Here is a 21,262-nt window from a genome sequence, read left to right on the forward strand (position 1 = left end):
GGCTAAGGTCGCAAGGGATTCGAAGACTAACCCAAAAGGGTTCTTTCAGGTATACAGAAGTAAGATTAGGGACAAGATTGGCCCACTTAAGAGTAACTCTGACAGTGATAAGGATATGTGTGAAATTCTCAATACCTACATCCTCTCAGCTTTCACCCAGGAAATTACAAGCAATATTCCTGAAATAATAGATTATGTAGAACAGGATGATAATAACATATGCTCGATTGCGGTAACTAGTGACATGGTCCTCAGACAAATAGAGAAACTAAAACCTAACAAATCCTCAGGTCCTGTTGAACTGTTTGCAAGGGTGTTAAAGGAATGTAAAGAGGAACTTAGCATACCTTTGGCTAATCATTTTAACATATCACTACAAACTGGCATAGTGCCTGATAAGTGGAAAATGGCAAATGTAATACCTATTTACAAGGCAGGTGACAGGTTCTTGGCTTCGAACTATAGACCAATAAGACTCACCTCTATATTGGGAAAATTTATGGAATCAATAATTGCCGAAGCAATTCGTAGCCATCTTGACAGGCACAGATTGATTAATGAATCTTAACACGGTTTTACAAAGGGGCGTTCCTGTCTTACGAATTTACTAACTTTTTTCACTAAGGTGTTTGAGGAGGTAGATCATGGTAATGAATATGATATTGTGTATATGGACTTCAGAAAGGCTTTCGATAAAGTTCCACATCAGAGGCTTTTGAGAAAACTTAAGGCACACGGAATAGGAGAAATTTTTTCCTGGGTAGAGGCATGGCTGACAAATAGGCAGCAGAGTGTTTGCATAAATGGGGAGAAATCAGAATGGGGGCACGTCACAAGCGGTGTTCCTCAGGGGTCAGTGTTGGGCCCGTTGTTGTTCACAATTTACATAAACGACATAGATGAGGGAATAAATAGCGACATAAGCAAATTTGCTGATGACACCAAAATAGGCCGTCCAGTTCATTCTAATGAGGACACTAGAGTACTCCAGGATGATTTGAACAGACTGATGCAATGGTCGGAGAAGTGGCAGATGCAGTTTAATATTGACAAATGCAAAGTTCTAAATGTTGGACAGGTAAATAACCATGCCACATATAAACTAAATAATGTAGATCTTAATGCTACTGATTGCGAAAAGAATTTAGGAGTTCTGGTTAGCAGTAATCTAAAACCAAGACAACAGTGCATTAATGTTCGCAATAAAGCTAACAGAATTCTTGGTTTCATATCTAGAAGTATAAATAATAGAAGTCCTCAGGTTGTTCTTCAACTCTATATATCCTTGGTTAGGCCTCATTTAGACTATGCTGCTCAGTTCTGGTCACCGTATTACAGAATGGATATAAATGCTCTGGAAAACGTACAGAGGAGGATGACAAAGATGATCCCATGTATCAGAAATCTTCCCTATGAGGATAGACTGAGGGCCCTGAATCTGCACTCTCTCGAAAGGCGTAGAATTAGGGGGGATATGATCGAGGTGTATAAATGGAAAACAGGAACAAATAAAGGGGATGTAAATAGCGTGCTGAAAATTTCCACCCAAGACAGGACTCGCAGCAATGGTTTTAAGTTGGAAAAATTCAGATTCAGGAAGGATATAGGAAAGCATTGGTTTGGTAATAGAGTTGTGGATGAGTGGAACAAACTCCCGAGTACAGTTATTCAGGCTAAAACGTTGTGTAGTTTCGAAAATAGGTTAGATAAATACATGAGTGGGTGTGGGTGGGCGTGAGTTGGACCTGACTAGCTTGTGCTGCTGGGTCTGGTGCAGTGCTCCATCCTTGAGTGGAGGTGACCATACTGGGTGGGTCATTGGGCTAATCCCGGGGGGACATGGACCTGCTCCACATGGGTCAGTAGGCCTGTTGCAGTGTTCTTTCTTTATGTTCTTATGTTATTGTTCCAGTTTTGTTATTGTTACAGTCATCTTATTGTTCCAGCCATGTTGTTGTTCCACCCATGTTATTCTTACAGTCATGTTATTGTTCCAGTCATGTTATTGTTAGTCATGTTATTGTTTCAGTCATGTTATTGTTAGTCATGTTATTGTTCCAGTCATGTTATTGTTAGTAATGTTATTGTTAGTCATGTTGTTTTTCCAGTCATGTTATTGTTACAGTCATGTTATTGTTCCAGCCATGTTATTGTTCCAGCCATGTGATTTTTCCAGTCATGTTATTGTTCCAGCTATGTTATTTTTCCAGTCATGTTATTGTTCCAGCTATGTTATTGTTTCAGTCATGTTATTGTTAGGCATGTTATTGTTAGTCATGTTATTGTTCCAGTTATGTTATTGTTAGTCATGTTATTGTTCCAGCCATGTTATTGCTACAGTCATGTTATTGTTCCAGCCATATTGTTAAATTCATGTTATTGCCAGCGTCATGTCATGGTTCCAGTCAGATTATTGTTCCAGAAATTTTATTTTTCCAGACATGTTATTGTTAGTAATGTTATTGTTCCAGCCATATTATTGTTCCAGTAATGTTATTGTTCCTTATGTTATTCCAGCCATGTTATTGTTAGTCATGTTATTGTTACAGTCATGTTATTGTTCCAGCCATGTTATTGTTCCAGCCATGTTATTGTTACAGTCATGTTATTGTTACAGTCATGTTATTGTTACAGTCATGTTATTGTTACAGTCATGTTATTGTTCCAGTCATGTTATTGTTCCAGCCATGTTATTGTTCCAGCCATGTTATTGTTACAGTCATGTTATTGTTCCAGCCATGTTATTGTTCCAGTCATGTTATTGTTCCAGTCATGTTATTGTTACAGTCATGTTATTGTTACAGTCATGTTATTGTTCCAGTCATGTTATTGTTCCAGCCATGTTATTGTTCCAGTCATGTTATTGTTTCTGATGTTATTGTTCCAGCCATGTTATTGTTCCAGCCATGTTATTGTTCCAGTCATGTTATTGTTACAGACATGTTATTGTTAGTCATGTTATTGTTACAGTATTATTGTTACAGTCAGCCATGTTATTGTTCCAGTTACAGTCATGTTATTGTTGTTCCAGCCATGTTAGTGTTACAGACATGTTATTGTTAGTCATATTATTCCAGCCATGTTATTGTTCCAGCCATGTTAGTGTTACAGACATGTTATTGTTAGTCATGCTATTGTTACAGACATGTTATTGTTAGTCATGTTATTGTTCCAGCCATGTTATTGTTCCAGTCATGTTATTGTTAGTCATGTTATTGTTACAGTCATGTTATTGTTCCAGCCATGTTATTGTTCCAGTCATGTTATTGTTACAGACATGTTATTGTTAGTCATGTTATTTTTCCAGCCATGTTATTGTTCCAGCCATGTTATTGTTACAGACATGTTATTGTTAGTCATGCTATTGTTCCAACCATGTTATTGTTCCAATCATGTTATTGTTACAGTCATGTTAGTCATTGTTAGTCATTCCAGCCATGTTATTGTTAGTCATGTTATTGTTACAGTCATGTTATTGTTCCAGCCATGTTATTGTTAGTCATGTTATTGTTCCTGCCATATTAGTTACAGCCATGTTATTGTTCCAGTCATGTTATTGTTCCAGTCATGTTATTGTTCCAGCCATGTTATTGTTCCAGCCATGTTATTGTTACAGTCATGTTATTGTTCCAGTCATGTTATTGTTCCAGTCATGTTATTGTTACAGTCATGTTATTGTTACAGTCATGTTATTGTTACAGTCATGTTATTGTTACAGTCATGTTATTGTTACAGTCATGTTATTGTTACAGTCATGTTATTGTTCCAGTCATGTTATTGTTACAGTCATGTTATTGTTACAGTCATGTTATTGTTACAGTCATGTTATTGTTCCAGTCATGTTATTGTTAGTCATGTTATTGTTCCAGTCATGTTCTTGTTACAGCCATGCTATTGTTCCAGTCTTGTTATTGTTACATTCATGTTATTGTTCCAGTCATATTATTGTTCCAGCCATGTTATTGTTACAGCCATGCTATTGTTCCAGTCTTGTTATTGTTACAGTCATGTTATTGTTCCAGTCATGTTATTGTTCCAGTCATGTTATTGTTCCAGTCATGTTATTGTTACAGTCATGTTATTGTTCCAGTCATGTTATTGTTCCAGTCATGTTATTGTTCCAGTCATGTTATTGTTTCAGTCATGTTATTGTTCCAATCATTTTATTGTTCCAGTCATGTTATTGTTCCAGCCACGATACCGATCTAGCCACTGTATTAATGCAGATGTGGCATTGGGCCAACTATGATAGATAATTTTTTTTCCTCTAGTAAATAAGAACTAATCCCCATAAAAAAAACGTGACACACCACCTGTAATATTTGCGTTCTTCCACAGGAGGGACGTGGTCGCAGATACACTATCAACCACATCGTCAAGCATATATAAACACCGGCCAATATTACGCAAGACTAAACCAGGGGCGAGATAAACAACTTTAGCAGTGACTAATTAAACGCCAACATTCACGCTACGCTTGAAATGTTAAGTTGGGCTAAGAAACATGTGCGGCATAAACAGAGAAATGCTGATGAACAACAGGACTCTGAAACAGATCAAGGCTCGGATGTTGAGAGTCCAGAGAAGAGGTCGAGTCCTGAGAAAAAGCTTCCTCCGGAGAAGAGGACTCCAAGTTTTGCTAAAAGACTCGCCTCTTTCAGGAAGTTAGGACTCGATAGGAAGAGTCCAGATAAAGCCTCGAAGGCAAAGAGCAGAAGTCCGGAAAAACGACTGAGGGACGGCAGTAGAAGTCCTGAGACGAGACACTTGAGCCAAGACATCAGTATGAACGGTCGTGCTGGTACAGACTCCGGTGCTGGGAGTGAGTCCAGCACCCCTGAAAGGCAGCAGAGTCCAAGTCCTAGACGAAGTCCAGCAACACAGTCACTTGGAAGAGCAGCCGTGGATCCGTCACCCACACGGAGAACAGATACGTACTCCAATTCGAAGCCACACCAGCAGCCGGGTGGAGACGCAACTCAGCCTTCACCAGATCATATTATCAAAGAATCAAAGTCAGAAAACTCCTCCGAGAGTTTTAATGTAAACGAAACACTAAAGTTATTCACCTCAGAGACATCCAGAATTCCGCAGAGATTTGTGATTCCAGCTCCGAAGAGATCCACAATTCCAGAGAAGCCACTGACTCCGGACAAATCCAAAACTCCGGAGAGGTCTACAACTCCGGAGAAATCCACGATTCCGGGCAGGTCTTCGATTCCGGACAAATCTTCGACTCTTGAGAAGTTCCGTTTTCCAGAGAGACAAAAGAGTCCTGAGCGGGACTACAAGAGTTTACCTTGTACAACTTCAGAAGTCCACACATGCTCCGGGAATCTGCATACTGAAGTACTTTATGAAACTGACAAATTGAAAAACACGGAGAAATTAGATAATTTAAATAGTGTTAGCGCTGAAGAGGAAGAAAGTAATAAGTCAGAAAGTTCACCCGGTGTAAATACAAGTGTAAATGAAGCTACGGTTGCATGTGTTATTAATGAACACAGTGAGAAAGAATCCACGCTATGGATTAGTGATAACATTAAGGAGAAGTTAACACATGGTGAACACGAGGAACAAACAAACGAGAGGAACAAGCAATGTCAAAAGGTAGAAGACAAGGCAGAAGACAAGGCAGAAGACAAGGCAGAAGACAAGGCAGAAGACACAAGCCAGTCTCCAGGAAACATCACTAACGATAACCAAAGGTAAGATTATCATTTTATATTACAGTAAATTTGTTATTTCAGATATAAATATTTTGGTTTGTTATAGTTGACTTCTTCCCTTCCCATCCTTCTTAATAAATACAGTTATATAATTATATTTTAACATAATATTGAAAGGTATTGTAATCTAGTAGTACCTGATACCATTAATTATAAGTTCAATACGTGTGTCGTCATGTGGATCTGGGTGTCTGGTCATTGTAATATTTTCAGCAGGACCAGGTCAGTACCCTGGTAGGACCAGGTCAGTACCCTGGCAGGACCAGGTCTGTACCCTGGCAGGACCAGGTCTGTACCCTGGCAGGACCAGGTCAGTACCCTGGCAGGACCAGGTCAGTACCCTGGCAGGACCAGGTCTGTACCCTGGCAGGACCAGGTCTGTACCCTGGCAGGACCAGGTCTGTAACCTGGCAGGACCAGGTCTGTACCCTGGCAGGACCAGGTCTGTACCCTGGCAGGACCAGGTCTGTACCCTGGCAGGACCAGGTCTGTACCCTGGCAGGACCAGGTCAGTACCCTGGCAGGACCAGGTCAGTACCCTGGCAGGACCAGGTCTGTACCCTGGCAGGACCAGGTCAGTACCCTGGCAGGACCAGGTCAGTACCCTGGCAGGACCAGGTCTGTACCCTGGCAGGACCAGGTCAGTACCCTGGCAGGACCAGGTCAGTACCCTGGCAGGACCAGGTCTGTACCCTGGCAGGACCAGGTCTGTACCCTGGCAGGACCAGGTCTGTACCCTGGCAGGACCAGGTCTGTACCCTGGCAGGACCAGGTCAGTACCCTGGCAGGACCAGGTCTGTACCCTGGCAGGACCAGGTCTGTACCCTGGCAGGACCAGGTCTACCCTGGCAGGACCAGGTCTGTACCCTGGCAGGACCAGGTCTGTACCCTGGCAGGACCAGGTCTGTACCCTGGCAGGACCAGGTCTGTACCCTGGCAGGACCAGGTCTGTACCCTGGCAGGACCAGGTCAGTACCCTGGCAGGACCAGGTCAGTACCCTGGCAGGACCAGGTCTGTAACCTGGCAGGACCAGGTCTACCCTGGCAGGACCAGGTCTGTAACCTGGCATTACCAGGTCTGTACCCTGGCAGGACCAGGTCAGTACCCTGGCAGGACCAGGTCAGTACCCTGGCAGGACCAGGTCTGTACCCTGGCAGGACCAGGTCTGTACCCTGTCAGGACCAGGTCTGTACCCTGGCAGGACCAGATCAGTACCCTGGCAGGACCAGGTCTGTACCCTGGCAGGACCAGGTCTGTACCCTGGCAGGACCAGGTCTGTAACCTGGCAGGACCAGGTCTGTACCCTGGCAGGACCAGGTCTGTAACCTGGCAGGACCAGGTCTGTACCCCAGGTCTGTACCCTGGCAGGACCAGGTCTGTAACTTGGCAGGACCAGGTCTGTACCCTGGCAGGACCAGGTCAGTACCCTGGCAGGACCAGGTCTGTACCCTGGCAGGACCAGGTCTGTACCCTGGCAGGACCAGGTCAGTACCCTGGCAGGACCAGGTCTGTACCCTGGCAGGACCAGGTCAGTACCCTGGCAGGACCAGGTCTGTACCCTGGCAGGACCAGGTCAGTACCCTGGCAGGACCAGGTCAGTACCCTGGCAGGACCAGGTCTGTACCCTGGCAGGACCAGGTCTGTAGCCTGGCAGGACCAGGTCAGTACTCTGGCAGGACCAGGTCTGTACCCTGGCAGGACCAGGTCAGTACCCTGGAAGGACCGGGTCTGTACCCTGACAGGACCAGGTCTGTAACCTGGCAGGACCAGGTCTGTACCCTGGCAGGACCAGGTCTGTACCCTGGCAGGACCAGGTCTGTACCCTGGCAGGACCAGGTCAGTACTCTGGCAGGACCAGGTCAGTACCCTGGCAGGACCAGGTCTGTACCCTGGCAGGACCAGGTCAGTACTCTGGCAGGACCAGGTCAGTACCCTGGCAGGACCAGGTCAGTACTCTGGCAGGACCAGGTCCTTACCCTGGCAGGACCAGGTCTGTACCCTGGCAGGACCAGGTCAGTACTCTGGCAGGACCAGGTCAGTACCCTGGTAGGACCAGGTCAGTACCCTAGTAGGACCAGGTCAGTACCCTGGCTGGACCAGGTCTGTACCCTGACAGGACCAGGTAAGTACCCTGGCAGGACCAGGTCTGTACCCTGACAGGACCAGGTCAGTACCCTGGCTGGACCAGGTCTGTACCCTGACAGGACCAGGTCAGTACCCTGGCAGGACCGGGTCCGTACCCTGACTGGACCGGGTCCGTACCCTGGCTGGACCAGGTCAGTACCCTGGCAGGACCAGGTCAGTACCCTGGCAGGACCAGGTCAGTACCCTGGCAGGACCAGGTCAGTACCCTGGCAGGACCAGGTCAGTACCCTGGCAGGACCAGGTCAGTACCCTGGCAGGACCAGGTCAGTACCTTGTCTAAGTCGCCTCGCACCTCGAAGGAGAGGTCTCAGTCCCTCTGAAGCTGGGGCCACTGTTCTCTGTAGAGATCAAACCACTACACATAAACCAGGGTACGGGTGGGGTTTGAACCCATGGCGAGCGAGTGGTAAAATTCACAGGCCAGAGTGTTAACTACTGAGCCAGCTGGCTACAACAAGATTCATCTAATTAGGTATATTTCTGTACACCTTAAGAGGTTATCATGGGCCACCATTGTGACCACAAATAAAAGTTTTTACAGACGAATCCCACACCAGCGTGGCTGTGTTGTGCTCTAGCTCAAGTCCCTTCAAAGCGGCAATCATGACTTACGAAATCGTAATAACACTAGACCCATGGTAAAGTCAGAACCATTTAGTTGTATTAGACTGTAGCCAAGAAAGATCTAACTAACTTATTAGTACAAAAGTGTCGCCTTGTGTAGAACATAACCGAGTCATACACGATATACACACACGCACACGCGCACACACACACACACACACACACACACACACACACACACACACACACACACACACACACACACACACACCAGTCTTGTGTAACATGGAGAACAGAACTTAATTTAAATGACTCTTTACTAAATATATACAGGAGGCCCCACTTATGTAGTAGGTTAGGTTCTGAGCTACTGTAGAGCCCCACTTATGTAGTAGGTTAGGTTCTGAGCTACTGTAGAGCCCCACTTATGTAGTAGGTTAGGTTCTGAGCTACTGTAGAGCCCCACTTATGTAGTAGGTTAGGTTCTGAGCTACTGTAGAGCCCCACTTATGTAGTAGGTTAGGTTCTGAGCTACTGTAGAGCCCCACTTATGTAGTAGGTTAGGTTCTGAGCTACTGTAGAGCCCCACTTATGTAGTAGGTTAGGTTCTGAGCTACTGTAGAGCCCCACTTATGTAGTAGGTTAGGTTCTGAGCTACTGTAGAGCCCCACTTATGTAGTAGGTTAGGTTCTGAGCTACTGTAGAGCCCCACTTATGTAGTAGGTTAGGTTCTGAGCTACTGTAGAGCCCCACTTATGTAGTAGGTTAGGTTCTGAGCTACTGTAGAGCCCCACTTATGTAGTAGGTTAGGTTCTGAGCTACTGTAGAGCCCCACTTATGTAGTAGGTTAGGTTCTGAGCTACTGTAGAGCCCCGCTTATACAGTAGGTTAGGTTCTGAGCTACTGTAGAGCCCCGCTTATACAGTAGGTTAGGTTCTGAGCTACTGTAGAGCCCCGCTTATACAGTAGGTTAGGTTCTGAGTTACTGTACAGCCCCGCTTATGCAGTAGGTTAGGTTCCAGGCTACTGTAGAACCCTTATTATACAGTTGGTTAGGTTCCAGGCTACTGTAGAACCCTGCTTATACAGTTGGTTAGCTTCCAGGCTACTGTAGAACCCTGCTTATACACTTATACAACAGGTTAGACTCCAGGTTACTGTAGGGCCCCAGTTATACAGCAGGTTAGATTTCAGGTTACTGTAGGGCCCCACTTATACAGCAGGTTAGATTCCAGGTTACTGTAGGGCCCCACTTATACAACAGGTTAGATTCCAGGTTACTGTAGGGCCCCACTTATACAGCAGGTTAGATTCCAGGTTACTGTAGGGCCCCACTTATATATCAGGTTAGATTCCAGGTTACTGTAAGGCCCCACTTATACATCAGGTTAGATTCCAGGTTACTGTAGGGCCCCACTTATACAACAGGTTAGATTCCAGGTTACTGTAGGGCCCCACTTATACAGCAGGTTAGATTCCAGGTTACTGTAGGGCCCCAGTTATACAACAGGTTAGATTCCAGGTTACTGTAGGGCCCCACTTATACAGCAGGTTAGATTCTAGGTTACTGTAGGGCCCCACTTATACAGCAGGTTAGATTCTAGGTTACTGTAGGGCCCCACTTATACAGCAGGTTAGATTCTAGGTTACTGTAGGGCCCCACTTATACAGCAGGTTAGATTCTAGGTTACTGTAGGGCCCCACTTATACAGCAGGTTAGATTCTAGGTTACTGTAGGGCCCCACTTATACAGCAGGTTAGATTCTAGGTTACTGTAGGGCCCCACTTATACAACAGGTTAGATTCCAGGTTACTGTAGGGCCCCACTTATACAGCAGGTTAGATTCCAGGTTACTGTAGGGCCCCAGTTATACAACAGGTTAGATTCCAGGTTACTGTAGGGCCCCACTTATACAGCAGGTTAGATTCTAGGTTACTGTAGGGCCCCACTTATACAGCAGGTTAGATTCTAGGTTACTGTAGGGCCCCACTTATACAGCAGGTTAGATTCTAGGTTACTGTAAGGCCCCACTTATACAGCAGGTTATTTACATCCCCTATATTTATTCCTGTTTTCCATTTATACACCTCAATCATATCCCCCCTAATTCTACACGTTTATGGAGGGTGCAGATTCTGGGCCCTCAGTCTATCCTCATAGGGAAGATTTCTAATACGTACATGGGATCAACTTCGTCATCCTCCTTTGTACGTTTTCCAGAGCATTTATATCCATTCTGTAATACGGTGACCAGAACTGAGCAGTATAATCTAAATGAGGCCTAACCAAGGATATATAGAGTTGAACAACCTGAGGACTTATATTATTTATACTTCTAGATATGAAGCCAAGGATTCTGTTAGCTATTGCGAACATTAATGCACTGTTGTCTTGGTTTTAGATTACTGCTAACCAGAACTCCTAAATCCTTTTCGCAATCAGTAATGTTAAGATCTACATTATTTAGTTTATATGTGGCATGGTTATTGTCCTGTCCAATGTTTAGAACTTTGCATTTGTTTATATTAAACTGCATCTGCCACTTCTCCGATCATTGCATCAGTATTTTCAAATCTTCCTGGAGTGCTCTAATGTCCTCGTGAGAGCGAATTCGACGGCCTATTTTGGTTCCATCGACAAACTTGCTTACGTTGCTATTTATTCCCACATCTATGTCGTTTATGTAAATTGTGAACAACAATGGGCCCAACACTGACCCTTGTGGAACACCGCTTGTGCCGTGCCCCCACTCTGATTTCTCCCCATTTATGCAGACTCTCTGCTGCCTATTTGTCAACCATGCCTCTATCCAGGAAAAAATTTCTCATCTTATCCTGTGTGCCTTAAGGAGAACTTTGCTGCCTCTCTGCATGATGTACAAGTCTGAACTACAAGTGTACACGTACATGCGCCTCTTAATATGCACAGCGGTAACGTTAACTGGTTGTTTCTAAGATTTAAGATTCTAGAATACACAAGTACATGTCGTGTCTATAATGTTAAGTTGTTCACTGTTAAATGATTGTTCCTTGTTATACCTTGATCTTAGGTCATATTAACCGGTAGATTAATCAAGACTACGGTGTTTATCAAGGACAAAAAGGCAAAATACCCTGAGTGGAACAATACACAAATAACCCTCACATAGGAGAAGTTTATCACGACGTTTCGGTCCGACTTGGACCATTTACGTCACACTGACGCAGGCAGGAGGTGAGGGGGGCTTGTCTCCCCACCTGTATATACTGGCTCTCTTACCGCTTGTGTTAGTGCTACTTGTAAATGGTATACAATACTGACAAGATGAAAATTGGACACATGTGCAACATCTGGTTATCTTTATTTGTTTTATCAATACAAATTCAAGGACATAAATTGGAAGACTATAGAACTAAATACAAAAGATGAGGTAATCAGTCCCTCAGGCTTGGGACTGAGGGACTAATTACCTGAAGGGTAGGTAATCAGTCCCTCAGTCTTCTGTTTTTGTGTAAATATTTCTACAGTCTTCAGATTATGTCATTATGTTGTACTGATAAAACCCACTGGATGGCGAAACGTCTACAAAATTAACTGGGCCAGATGGTGCTATGGCCCCTGGTGCAGATGGTGTCCTGGTAGACAGTTACTGTAAGAATACAGAAGTGAAAGTTGGTGGCTCTGAGGGAGACAGCAGCTCTATTGGGGAACCCCGGAAGGGAGATTCCTTGACGCTGGTGAGGGGCTCTTGATCTAGGGAATTGGATCTGTGCTCTTGTTCCCTGAATCGAGCCTGAATACCTTTTACCCCCCACGCACTGTATAATCCTACGGGTTTAGCGCTCCCCATGATTATAATAATCTAGTGGGGAAACAGGTGTAGACAAGGACATACAAACCCCAATGTTGCAAACTAGCAATACCACTGGAGATAGTGAACAATGTTACAAACTAGTAATACCACTGGAGATAGTGAACAATGTTACAAACTAGCAATACCACTGGAGATAGTGAACAATGTTACAAACTAGCAATACCACTGGAGATAGTGAACAATGTTACAAACTAGTAATACCACTGGAGATAGTGAACAATGTTACAAACTAGCAATACCACTGGAGATAGTGAACAATGTTACAAACTAGCAATACCACTGGAGATAGTGAACAATGTTACAAACTAGCAATACCACTGGAGATAGTGAACAATGTTACAAACTAGCAATACCACTGGAGATAGTGAACAATGTTACAAACTAGCAATACCACTGGAGATAGTGAACAATGTTACAAACTAGCAATACCACTGGAGATAGTGAACAATGTTACAAACTAGCAATACCACTGGAGATAGTGAACAATGTTACAAACTAGCAATACCACTGGAGATAGTGAACAATGTTACAAACTAGCAATACCACTGGAGATAGTGAACAATGTTACAAACTAGCAATACCACTGGAGATAGTGAACAATGTTACAAACTAGCAATACCACTGGAGATAGTGAACAATGTTACAAACTAGCAATACCACTGGAGATAGTGAACAATGTTACAAACTAGCAATACCACTGGAGATAGTGAACAATGTTACAAACTAGCAATACCACTGGAGATAGTGAACAATGTTACAAACTAGCAATACCACTGGAGATAGTGAACAATGTTACAAACTAGCAATACCACTGGAGATAGTGAACAATGTTACAAACTAGCAATACCACTGGAGATAGTGAACAATGTTACAAACTAGCAATACCACTGGAGATAGTGAACAATGTTACAAACTAGCAATACCACTGGAGATAGTGAACAATGTTACAAACTAGCAATACCACTGGAGATAGTGAACAATGTTACAAACTAGCAATACCACTGGAGATAGTGAACAATGTTACAAACTAGCAATACCACTGGAGATAGTGAACAATGTTACAAACTAGCAATACCACTGGAGATAGTGAACAATGTTACAAACTAGCAATACCACTGGAGGTAGTGAACAATGTTACAAACTAGCAATACCACTGGAGATAGTGAACAATGTTACAAACTAGCAATACCACTGGAGATAGTGAACAATGTTACAAACTAGCAATACCACTGGAGATAGTGAACAATGTTACAAACTAGCAATACCACTGGAGATAGTGAACAATGTTGCAAACTAGTAATACCACTGGAGATAGTGAACAATGTTGCAAACTAGCAATACCACTGGAGATAGTGAACAATGTTGCAAACTAGTAATACCACTGGAGATAGTGAACAATGTTGCAAACTAGTAATACCACTGGAGATAGTGAACAATGTTACAAACTAGCAATACCACTGGAGATAGTGAACAATGTTGCAAACTAGTAATACCACTGGAGATAGTGAACAATGTTACAAACTAGCAATACCACTGGAGATAGTGAACAATGTTACAAACTAGCAATACCACTGGAGATAGTGAACAATGTTACAAACTAGCAATACCACTGGAGATAGTGAACAATGTTACAAACTAGCAATACCACTGGAGATAGTGAACAATGTTACAAACTAGCAATACCACTGGAGATAGTGAACAATGTTACAAACTAGCAATACCACTGGAGATAGTGAACAATGTTACAAACTAGCAATACCACTGGAGGTAGTGAACAATGTTACAAACTAGCAATACCACTGGAGGTAGTGAACAATGTTACAAACTAGCAATACCACTGGAGGTAGTGAACAATGTTACAAACTAGCAATACCACTGGAGATAGTGAACAATGTTACAAATTAGCAATACCACTGGAGATAGTGAACAATGTTACAAACTAGCAATACCACTGGAGATAGTGAACAATGTTACAAACTAGCAATACCACTGGAGATAGTGAACAATGTTACAAACTAGCAATACCACTGGAGATAGTGAACAATGTTATAAACTAGCAATACCACTGGAGATAGTGAACAATGTTACAAACTAGCAATACCACTGGAGATAGTGAACAATGTTACAAACTAGCAATACCACTGGAGATAGTGAACAATGTTACAAACTAGCAATACCACTGGAGGTAGTGAACAATGTTACAAACTAGCAATACCACTGGAGGTAGTGAACAATGTTACAAACTAGCAATACCACTGGAGATAGTGAACAATGTTACAAACTAGCAATACCACTGGAGATAGTGAACAATGTTACAAACTAGCAATACCACTGGAGATAGTGAACAATGTTACAAACTAGCAATACCACTGGAGGTAGTGAACAATGGGATGCCCCACGGAATAGTGAAGATAAAGTACTAGAAATAACTGGTGAATGCATGTCCTGTCTCTCTACTATCTTCAGCACAAGTGCTGAAGATAGTAGAGAGACAGGACAACACGCACCAGTAAGGAATGTAGTCACAGAAAAACAAGGCAACCTGAAACCAGACCTATGCAAATTCTATGCATTAGGTATCTGCAGGCATGGAATATCTGGAAAAACAGATGGAACATGCAACTTTGACCACCCCGGGAAATGCTGTGCCCATATAACAACAGTAAAATGCAACCTTCCTCCCTGTAAGTTTTTCCACCCTGAAATGTGTCACTCTTCAGTACAGGAAAGACAGTGTTATAACTTATATTGTCAGGCACACCATCTAAAGGGGACAAGAAGATATAAAACATCCAGACCATGAGAAAACCTGGGTAGCCACAACCACTCCAGAGAGAGAGAGAGGCTTTTTTTTAGCGTCAGGAAGAAGAAAAAAACTGGTAGGAAATGACAGAAATCGTACACCAACTCCGATCATTTCTGGAGTGGAATCACAGTCAGTGGCCTCCACTCCACAACAATAGATATTAGTGCCAGGAAAAAAAGGTCCCCCCCCCCATACCACCAATACGACAACATTCATCTTTGCAAATATACAGCGTCTGAAGCCAGCAACGAACAACAAAATACCTTTCATCTGTGGACTGCTTACAGAATCAAGCGCTATGTTTGTGGTTTTCATAGAGACTCACATAAAGGATCACTTGGACAATGAAATATGGATCCCGGGTTATAACCTATATAGATGCGACAGAGTGAACAGTCTAAAGGGGGGGGGGGTTGGCCTGTACGTCACAGTCGATGATATGCTCGGAGATACTGAACACTTCCAATGATGTAGTAGAAGTTTTGGCAGTAAAGATCGAGAACCAAAACCTGGTCATTGTGGTTGTATACAAGCCTCCGGATGCAACTTCCCAACAATTCCAGGAACAGCTTTTGAAACTAGACCACTGTCTGGAAAATGTTCCAGCTCCTGGCCCCAACATCTTACTCCTGGGTTATTTCAACCTTAGGCACCTAAAATGGAGGAATGTAGCAAATAATGTTGCAGCAGAGATAACCCCAGGAAGCACCTGAGATGAAAACTCTCACACACACGAGCTTTTAAATTTCTGCAAAAAATTCACCTTAAACCAGCAAATAATAGAGCCAACAAGATTGGAGAATACACTGGACCTCATCTTCAGTAACAATGATGATCTGATACGAAATATTACCATATAAAAACAATATACTCAGATCACAATATAATAGAGGTTCAGACATGCATGCGCGGGGCCCCAGACCAACGAAATATGACCAGTCACGAGGGAACCTTCACCAAATTCAACTTCAATAACAAAAACATAAGGTGGGACCCAGTAAACCAAGTCCTAAATGATATAAACTGGGAAGATAGCCTAAGCAACACGGACTGCAACTTATGTCTAGAACAGATTAGCTCTGTGGCACTTGAGGTGTACTCAAGGCATATTCCTTTAAGAAAAAGGAGGAGAAGATGCAAACTAGAAAGAGAAAGGCGCTCCTTATACAGGCGAAGGCAAAGAATAACAGAGCGGCTGAAAGAGGCCAATATATCTGCAATACGTAGGGAGGCACTGGTCAGAGAAATAGCAAACATCGAACTTAAGCTATAGAAATCTTACAGGAGTCAAGAAATGTGAGAAGAACTAAAAGTCATATATGAAATCGAAAGAAACCCAAAGTATTTCTTTTCTTATGCCAAATCAAAGTCTAGAACATCCAGTATTGGGCCCCTACTTAAACAAGATGGGTCCTACACAGATGACAGCAATGAGTGAGCCGCTAACCAGACAGAGAGTCGAAGACCTAAATGAATTTTTTATGAGAGTGCCACGGAATTTTGTAGACGCAAACCTATCTGACATTATCCTGAAGCCAAATGACTTCGAAAAGGCGATAAATGACATGCCCATGCACTCTGCCCCAGGCAAAGACTAATGGAACTCCGTGTTCATCAAGAACTGTGAGAAGCCCCTATCATGTGCTTTTAACATCCTATGGAGAGGGAGCATGGACACAGGGCTCGTCCCACAATTGCTAGAAACAATAGACATAGCCCCACTCCACAAACGGGGCAGCAAAGAACTACAGACCGATAGCGCTAACATCCCATATAAAAATCTTTGAAAGGTTCTAAGAAGCAAGATCGCCACTCATCTAGATACCCATCAGTTACACAACCCAGGGCAACATGGGTTTACAGCAGGTCGCTCCTGCCTGTCCCAACTACTGGACCACTATGACCACTAGAAGACAGACAAAAAGCAGATGTAGTATACAGACTTTGCAAAAGCCTTTGACAAATGTGACCGTAGTGTAATAGTGCATAAGAGCTAAGACTTCGTGTAGCTTCAAAAATAGGCTAGATAAATATATGAGTGGGTGTGGGTGGGTGTGAGTTGAACCTGACTAGCTTGTGCTACTAGGTCAGATACCGTGCTCCTTCCTTAAGTGAATGTGACCTGACCTGACTAAGTTAAGGCATTGGTTTAAACCAGTGGGAGAATTGGACCTACCTCGCATGGGCCAGTAGGCCTACTGCAGTGTTCCTTTTTTCTTATATTCTTATAAAGGAATAACAGGAAAAGTTGGTAGATGGATCTATAATTTCCTAACTAACAGAACACAAAGAGTAGTAGTAAACAGAGTAAAGTCTGAGGCGGCTACGGTGAAAAGCTCTGTTCCACAAGGCACAGTACTCGCTCCCATTTTGTTTCTCATCCTCATATCTGACACAGACATGGATATTAGCCACAGCGCTGTGTCTTCCTTTGCAGATGACATCCGAATCTGCATGTCAGTGTCTTCCATTGCAGACACTGCAAGACTCCAGGCGGACATCAACCAAATCTTTATAAGGGCCGCAGAAAATAATGTGAAGTTCAATGATGGGAAATTTCAAAAACTCCGATATGGAAAACGCGAGGAAATTAAAACTATATCGGAGTATAAAACAAATTCCAACCACACAATAGAGCGAAAAAATAATGTAAAAGACCTGGGAGTGATCATGTCAGAGGATCTCACCTTCAAAGACGATAACATTGTATCAATCACATCTGCTAGAAAAATGACAGGATGGATAATGAGAACCTTCAAAACTAGGGATGCCAAGCCCATGATGACACTCTTCAGGTCACTTGTTCTATCTAGGCTGGAATATTGCAGCACACTAACAGCACCTTTCAAGGCAGGTGAAATTGCTGACCTAGAAAATGTACAGAGAACCTTCATGGCGCGCATAACGGAAATAAAACACCTCAATTACTGGGAGCGCTTGAGGTTCCTGAACCTGTATTCCCTGGAACGCAGGCGGGAGAGATACTTGATTATATACACTTAGAAAATCCTGGAGGGACTAGTACCCTATGAAAGCAAAAGACTCGGCAGGAGATGCAACATTCCCCCAATGAACCCCTCAAGGAAGGTTCCTTGATGTTGGTGAGGGGCTCTTGATTTAGGGAATTGGATCTGTGCTCCAGTTCCCCGAATTAAGCCTGAATGCCTTCCACATCCCCCTTTCCCAGGCGCTGTATAATCCTCCGGGTTTAGCGCTTCCCCTTGATTATAATAATAATAATCCCCCAATGAAAAGCAGGGGTGGCACTAGCACGATAAGAGACATCACAATAAGTGTCAGGGGCCCGAGACTGTTCGACTGCCTCCCAGCATACATAGGGGGGATTACCAATAGACCCCTGGCTGTCTTCAAGCAGGCACTGGACAAGCACCTATAGTCAGTACCTGACCAGCCGGGCTCTGGTTCCTACGCCAGCAGTAACAGCCTAGTTGATCAGACCCTGATAAACCATGAGGCCTGGTCACAGACCGGGCCGCGGGGGCGTTGACCCCCGAAACCCTCTTCAGATATACTCCAGGTACACATGTACCCGCACACAGGAGAACGAAACCTATAACCTCATTTCGGTCCAACTTGCACCATTAATTAGTTACACCCAGATGTTACACCCAGATGTTACACCCAGATGTTGCACCCAGATGTTACACACAGATGTTACACCCAGATGTTACACCCAGATGTTACACCCAGATGTTGCACCCAGATGTTACACCCAGATGTTACACCCAGATGTTGCACCCAGATGTTACACCCAGATGTTGCACCCAGATGTTACACCCAGATGTTACACCCAGATATTACACCCTGATGTTACACCCAGATGTTACACCCAGATGTTACACCCAGATGTTACACTCAGATGTTACACCCAGATGTTACACCCAGATGTTACACCCAGATGTTACACCCAGATGTTACTCCCAGATGTTGCACCCAGATGTTGCACCCAGATGTTACACCCAGATGTTGCACCCAGATGTTACACCCAGATGTTACACCCAGATGTTACACCCAGATGTTACATTTGTGTCTAATTCCTCATTAATTACGAACCATTTAGAGATGAATCATGCATGTTGTGACACAGCCATGACACTTGAGAATGATAGTGGTATACAGTACCCACAAGTTGATAAGACACATGTGCAACACTTAGGTATCTTTATTCCGAAACGTTTTGTCTACACTGTCGACTTGTTCAGTCGAGTACAAAGGAGGCAGCAGAAGCAGTTTCGTTCCATAGTCTTGAACGTTGTCCCAGACTATGGAGCAGAACTTTTCTCCAGGCTGAGGGACTAACCACCTCAAAACTACGTGGTCAAGGTGATGGGACTGATTGTGTTTTGTTGTAGATTTGCCGGTATAATCGCCTGGCCCGGGCCTTTTCCGAGAGGTGGCCCGACCTAGGCTCCCTGTCGAGGGAGTGTCTCAGACCAGTGTCTGCTATGGGAGGTGGTACAAATACCTCCTTGCCTTCTGGGACCAGCCGTCCCCAGGCCTAGCACAATTCCCCGCCCCCACAAGGTTCGGAGGGAGAAGCTATGCACCTTGGGCTGCCACAAACCCTGCTCACACTGGGCTTGAAGGGTGTGGCAGCTGCATAGCAGCAGACGATGTCAGGAGGTGCAAAGGCAGCAAGCACTACAGGAACCTTTTGGAGTCACACCCCAGCTTTGGGCATTAAGTCCGAGTACTGGGGAAGCTCAAGAATACCTCTTGCTGTGTGTGTTGCTGCTGCTGCTACTACGACACTTGTCTGTTGCACTCTCCATGGACTCATTACATCGTCTTAACATGTCTGCTGCTTCTGTTGCCTCCTCCGTATTCAACTGAAGAGGTCTACCATATAGGTGAAACGTCTCATCATCCATGACACTATGGCTCACACTTGGCACACTGTTACCCCGACCCATGGTAGTGAATTTATGATGACGTGGATCCCAGCCAGACAACGACAGTGTTCACTCTGATGACTATTTTAAATAACAGCCACTATACAAATTTGCATATCTTGACACCTCGGTTAATAAAGATGACGGAACAGTGATCTTAACACCTCGGTTAATAAAGATGACGGAACAGTGATGTTAACACCTCGGTTAATAAAGATGATGGAACAGTGATGTTAACACCTCGGTTAATAAAGATGACGGAACAGTGATCTTAACACCTCGGTTAATAAAGATGACGGAACAGTGATCTTAACACCTCGACTTGTGTATTCGTGTTGAAAATAGTAATGATTAAGACGCACGTTGAAACGTTTCGCCAGCACAGTAGACTTCTTCAGTCAAATACAGAGGCAGCAAGTGCAGTAGTGAAATGATGATATAATCAGTCCATCAACCTTGGAGAAATAGTATCTGAGGTGGTCAGTCCCTTAGCTAAGGGACTGATACCCAGTTGTTGCACACGTGTCTTAATCACCATTACGTGTCGTTCATGTTGTTTTTCAAAAAGACAGCCATTTTAATTTCAAAACTGGGGTATAATCGTAATATATTACCAAAATGTTTGTACATATAACAGAAAAAATAAATAAGTGTATAGCAGTAACAACAATAACAATAATAACAATAACAATAACAGTAACAATAATAATAATAACAATAACAGTAACAATAATAATAACAATAACAATAATAATAACAACAATGATAATAACAACAATAACAATAATAATAATAACAATAACAACAATAACAATAACAACAATAACAATAACAATAATAACAATAATAATAATAACAATAACTGTGGAAAATTTTTGATTTTCCGAAGCTATAGCGCCTAATAGGTGTTTAATGTGTCGAAATGAGTCAAAAATGTATTTGACAATAGGATAGAACCAAGAGTTCCCTTTGCGCATGCGCGGATGTGCGGGGGTATAGGTCGACTCGGGCCATGGGGGAGGCGGGAGTGTTTTGAATGTAGTGAGGAGGCTGGGAAAGCATGGAACTAGGAAATTGGCATTCACGGCGGCCTAAGGATTAATATAGGCCTCATTTCATAATAGGAAGTGTCGTAACTGTTCCTGGTGAAGAGTGAGGGAACGTGATTTACGGGACCACCGTATAAAGGTGGTAAAATTAGTGAATAATGGTTTGACCGGGTGTGACTGGTGCACGGCCATGGTGTGTGT

At 43.5% G+C, this 21,262-nt stretch overlaps 1 protein-coding gene across 1 annotated transcript in view; it reads left to right on the top strand.

Moving 5' to 3' along the window:
* The window catches only part of LOC128703135 (uro-adherence factor A), a 248,816-nt gene that overhangs the window by 125,847 nt on the left and 101,707 nt on the right, over nt 1-21,262 (top strand). Inside the window, exon 2 of the mRNA XM_053797688.2 lies at nt 4,339-5,708. Within this exon, the coding sequence (XP_053653663.2) occupies nt 4,483-5,708 (1,226 nt within the window). The 5' untranslated portion in view covers nt 4,339-4,482. The remainder of the gene's footprint in view (nt 1-4,338; nt 5,709-21,262) is intronic.

The sequence above is a fragment of the Cherax quadricarinatus genome, chromosome 85, assembly GCF_038502225.1.
Source record: "Cherax quadricarinatus isolate ZL_2023a chromosome 85, ASM3850222v1, whole genome shotgun sequence".
In the NCBI taxonomy this organism is placed as follows: domain Eukaryota; kingdom Metazoa; phylum Arthropoda; class Malacostraca; order Decapoda; family Parastacidae; genus Cherax; species Cherax quadricarinatus.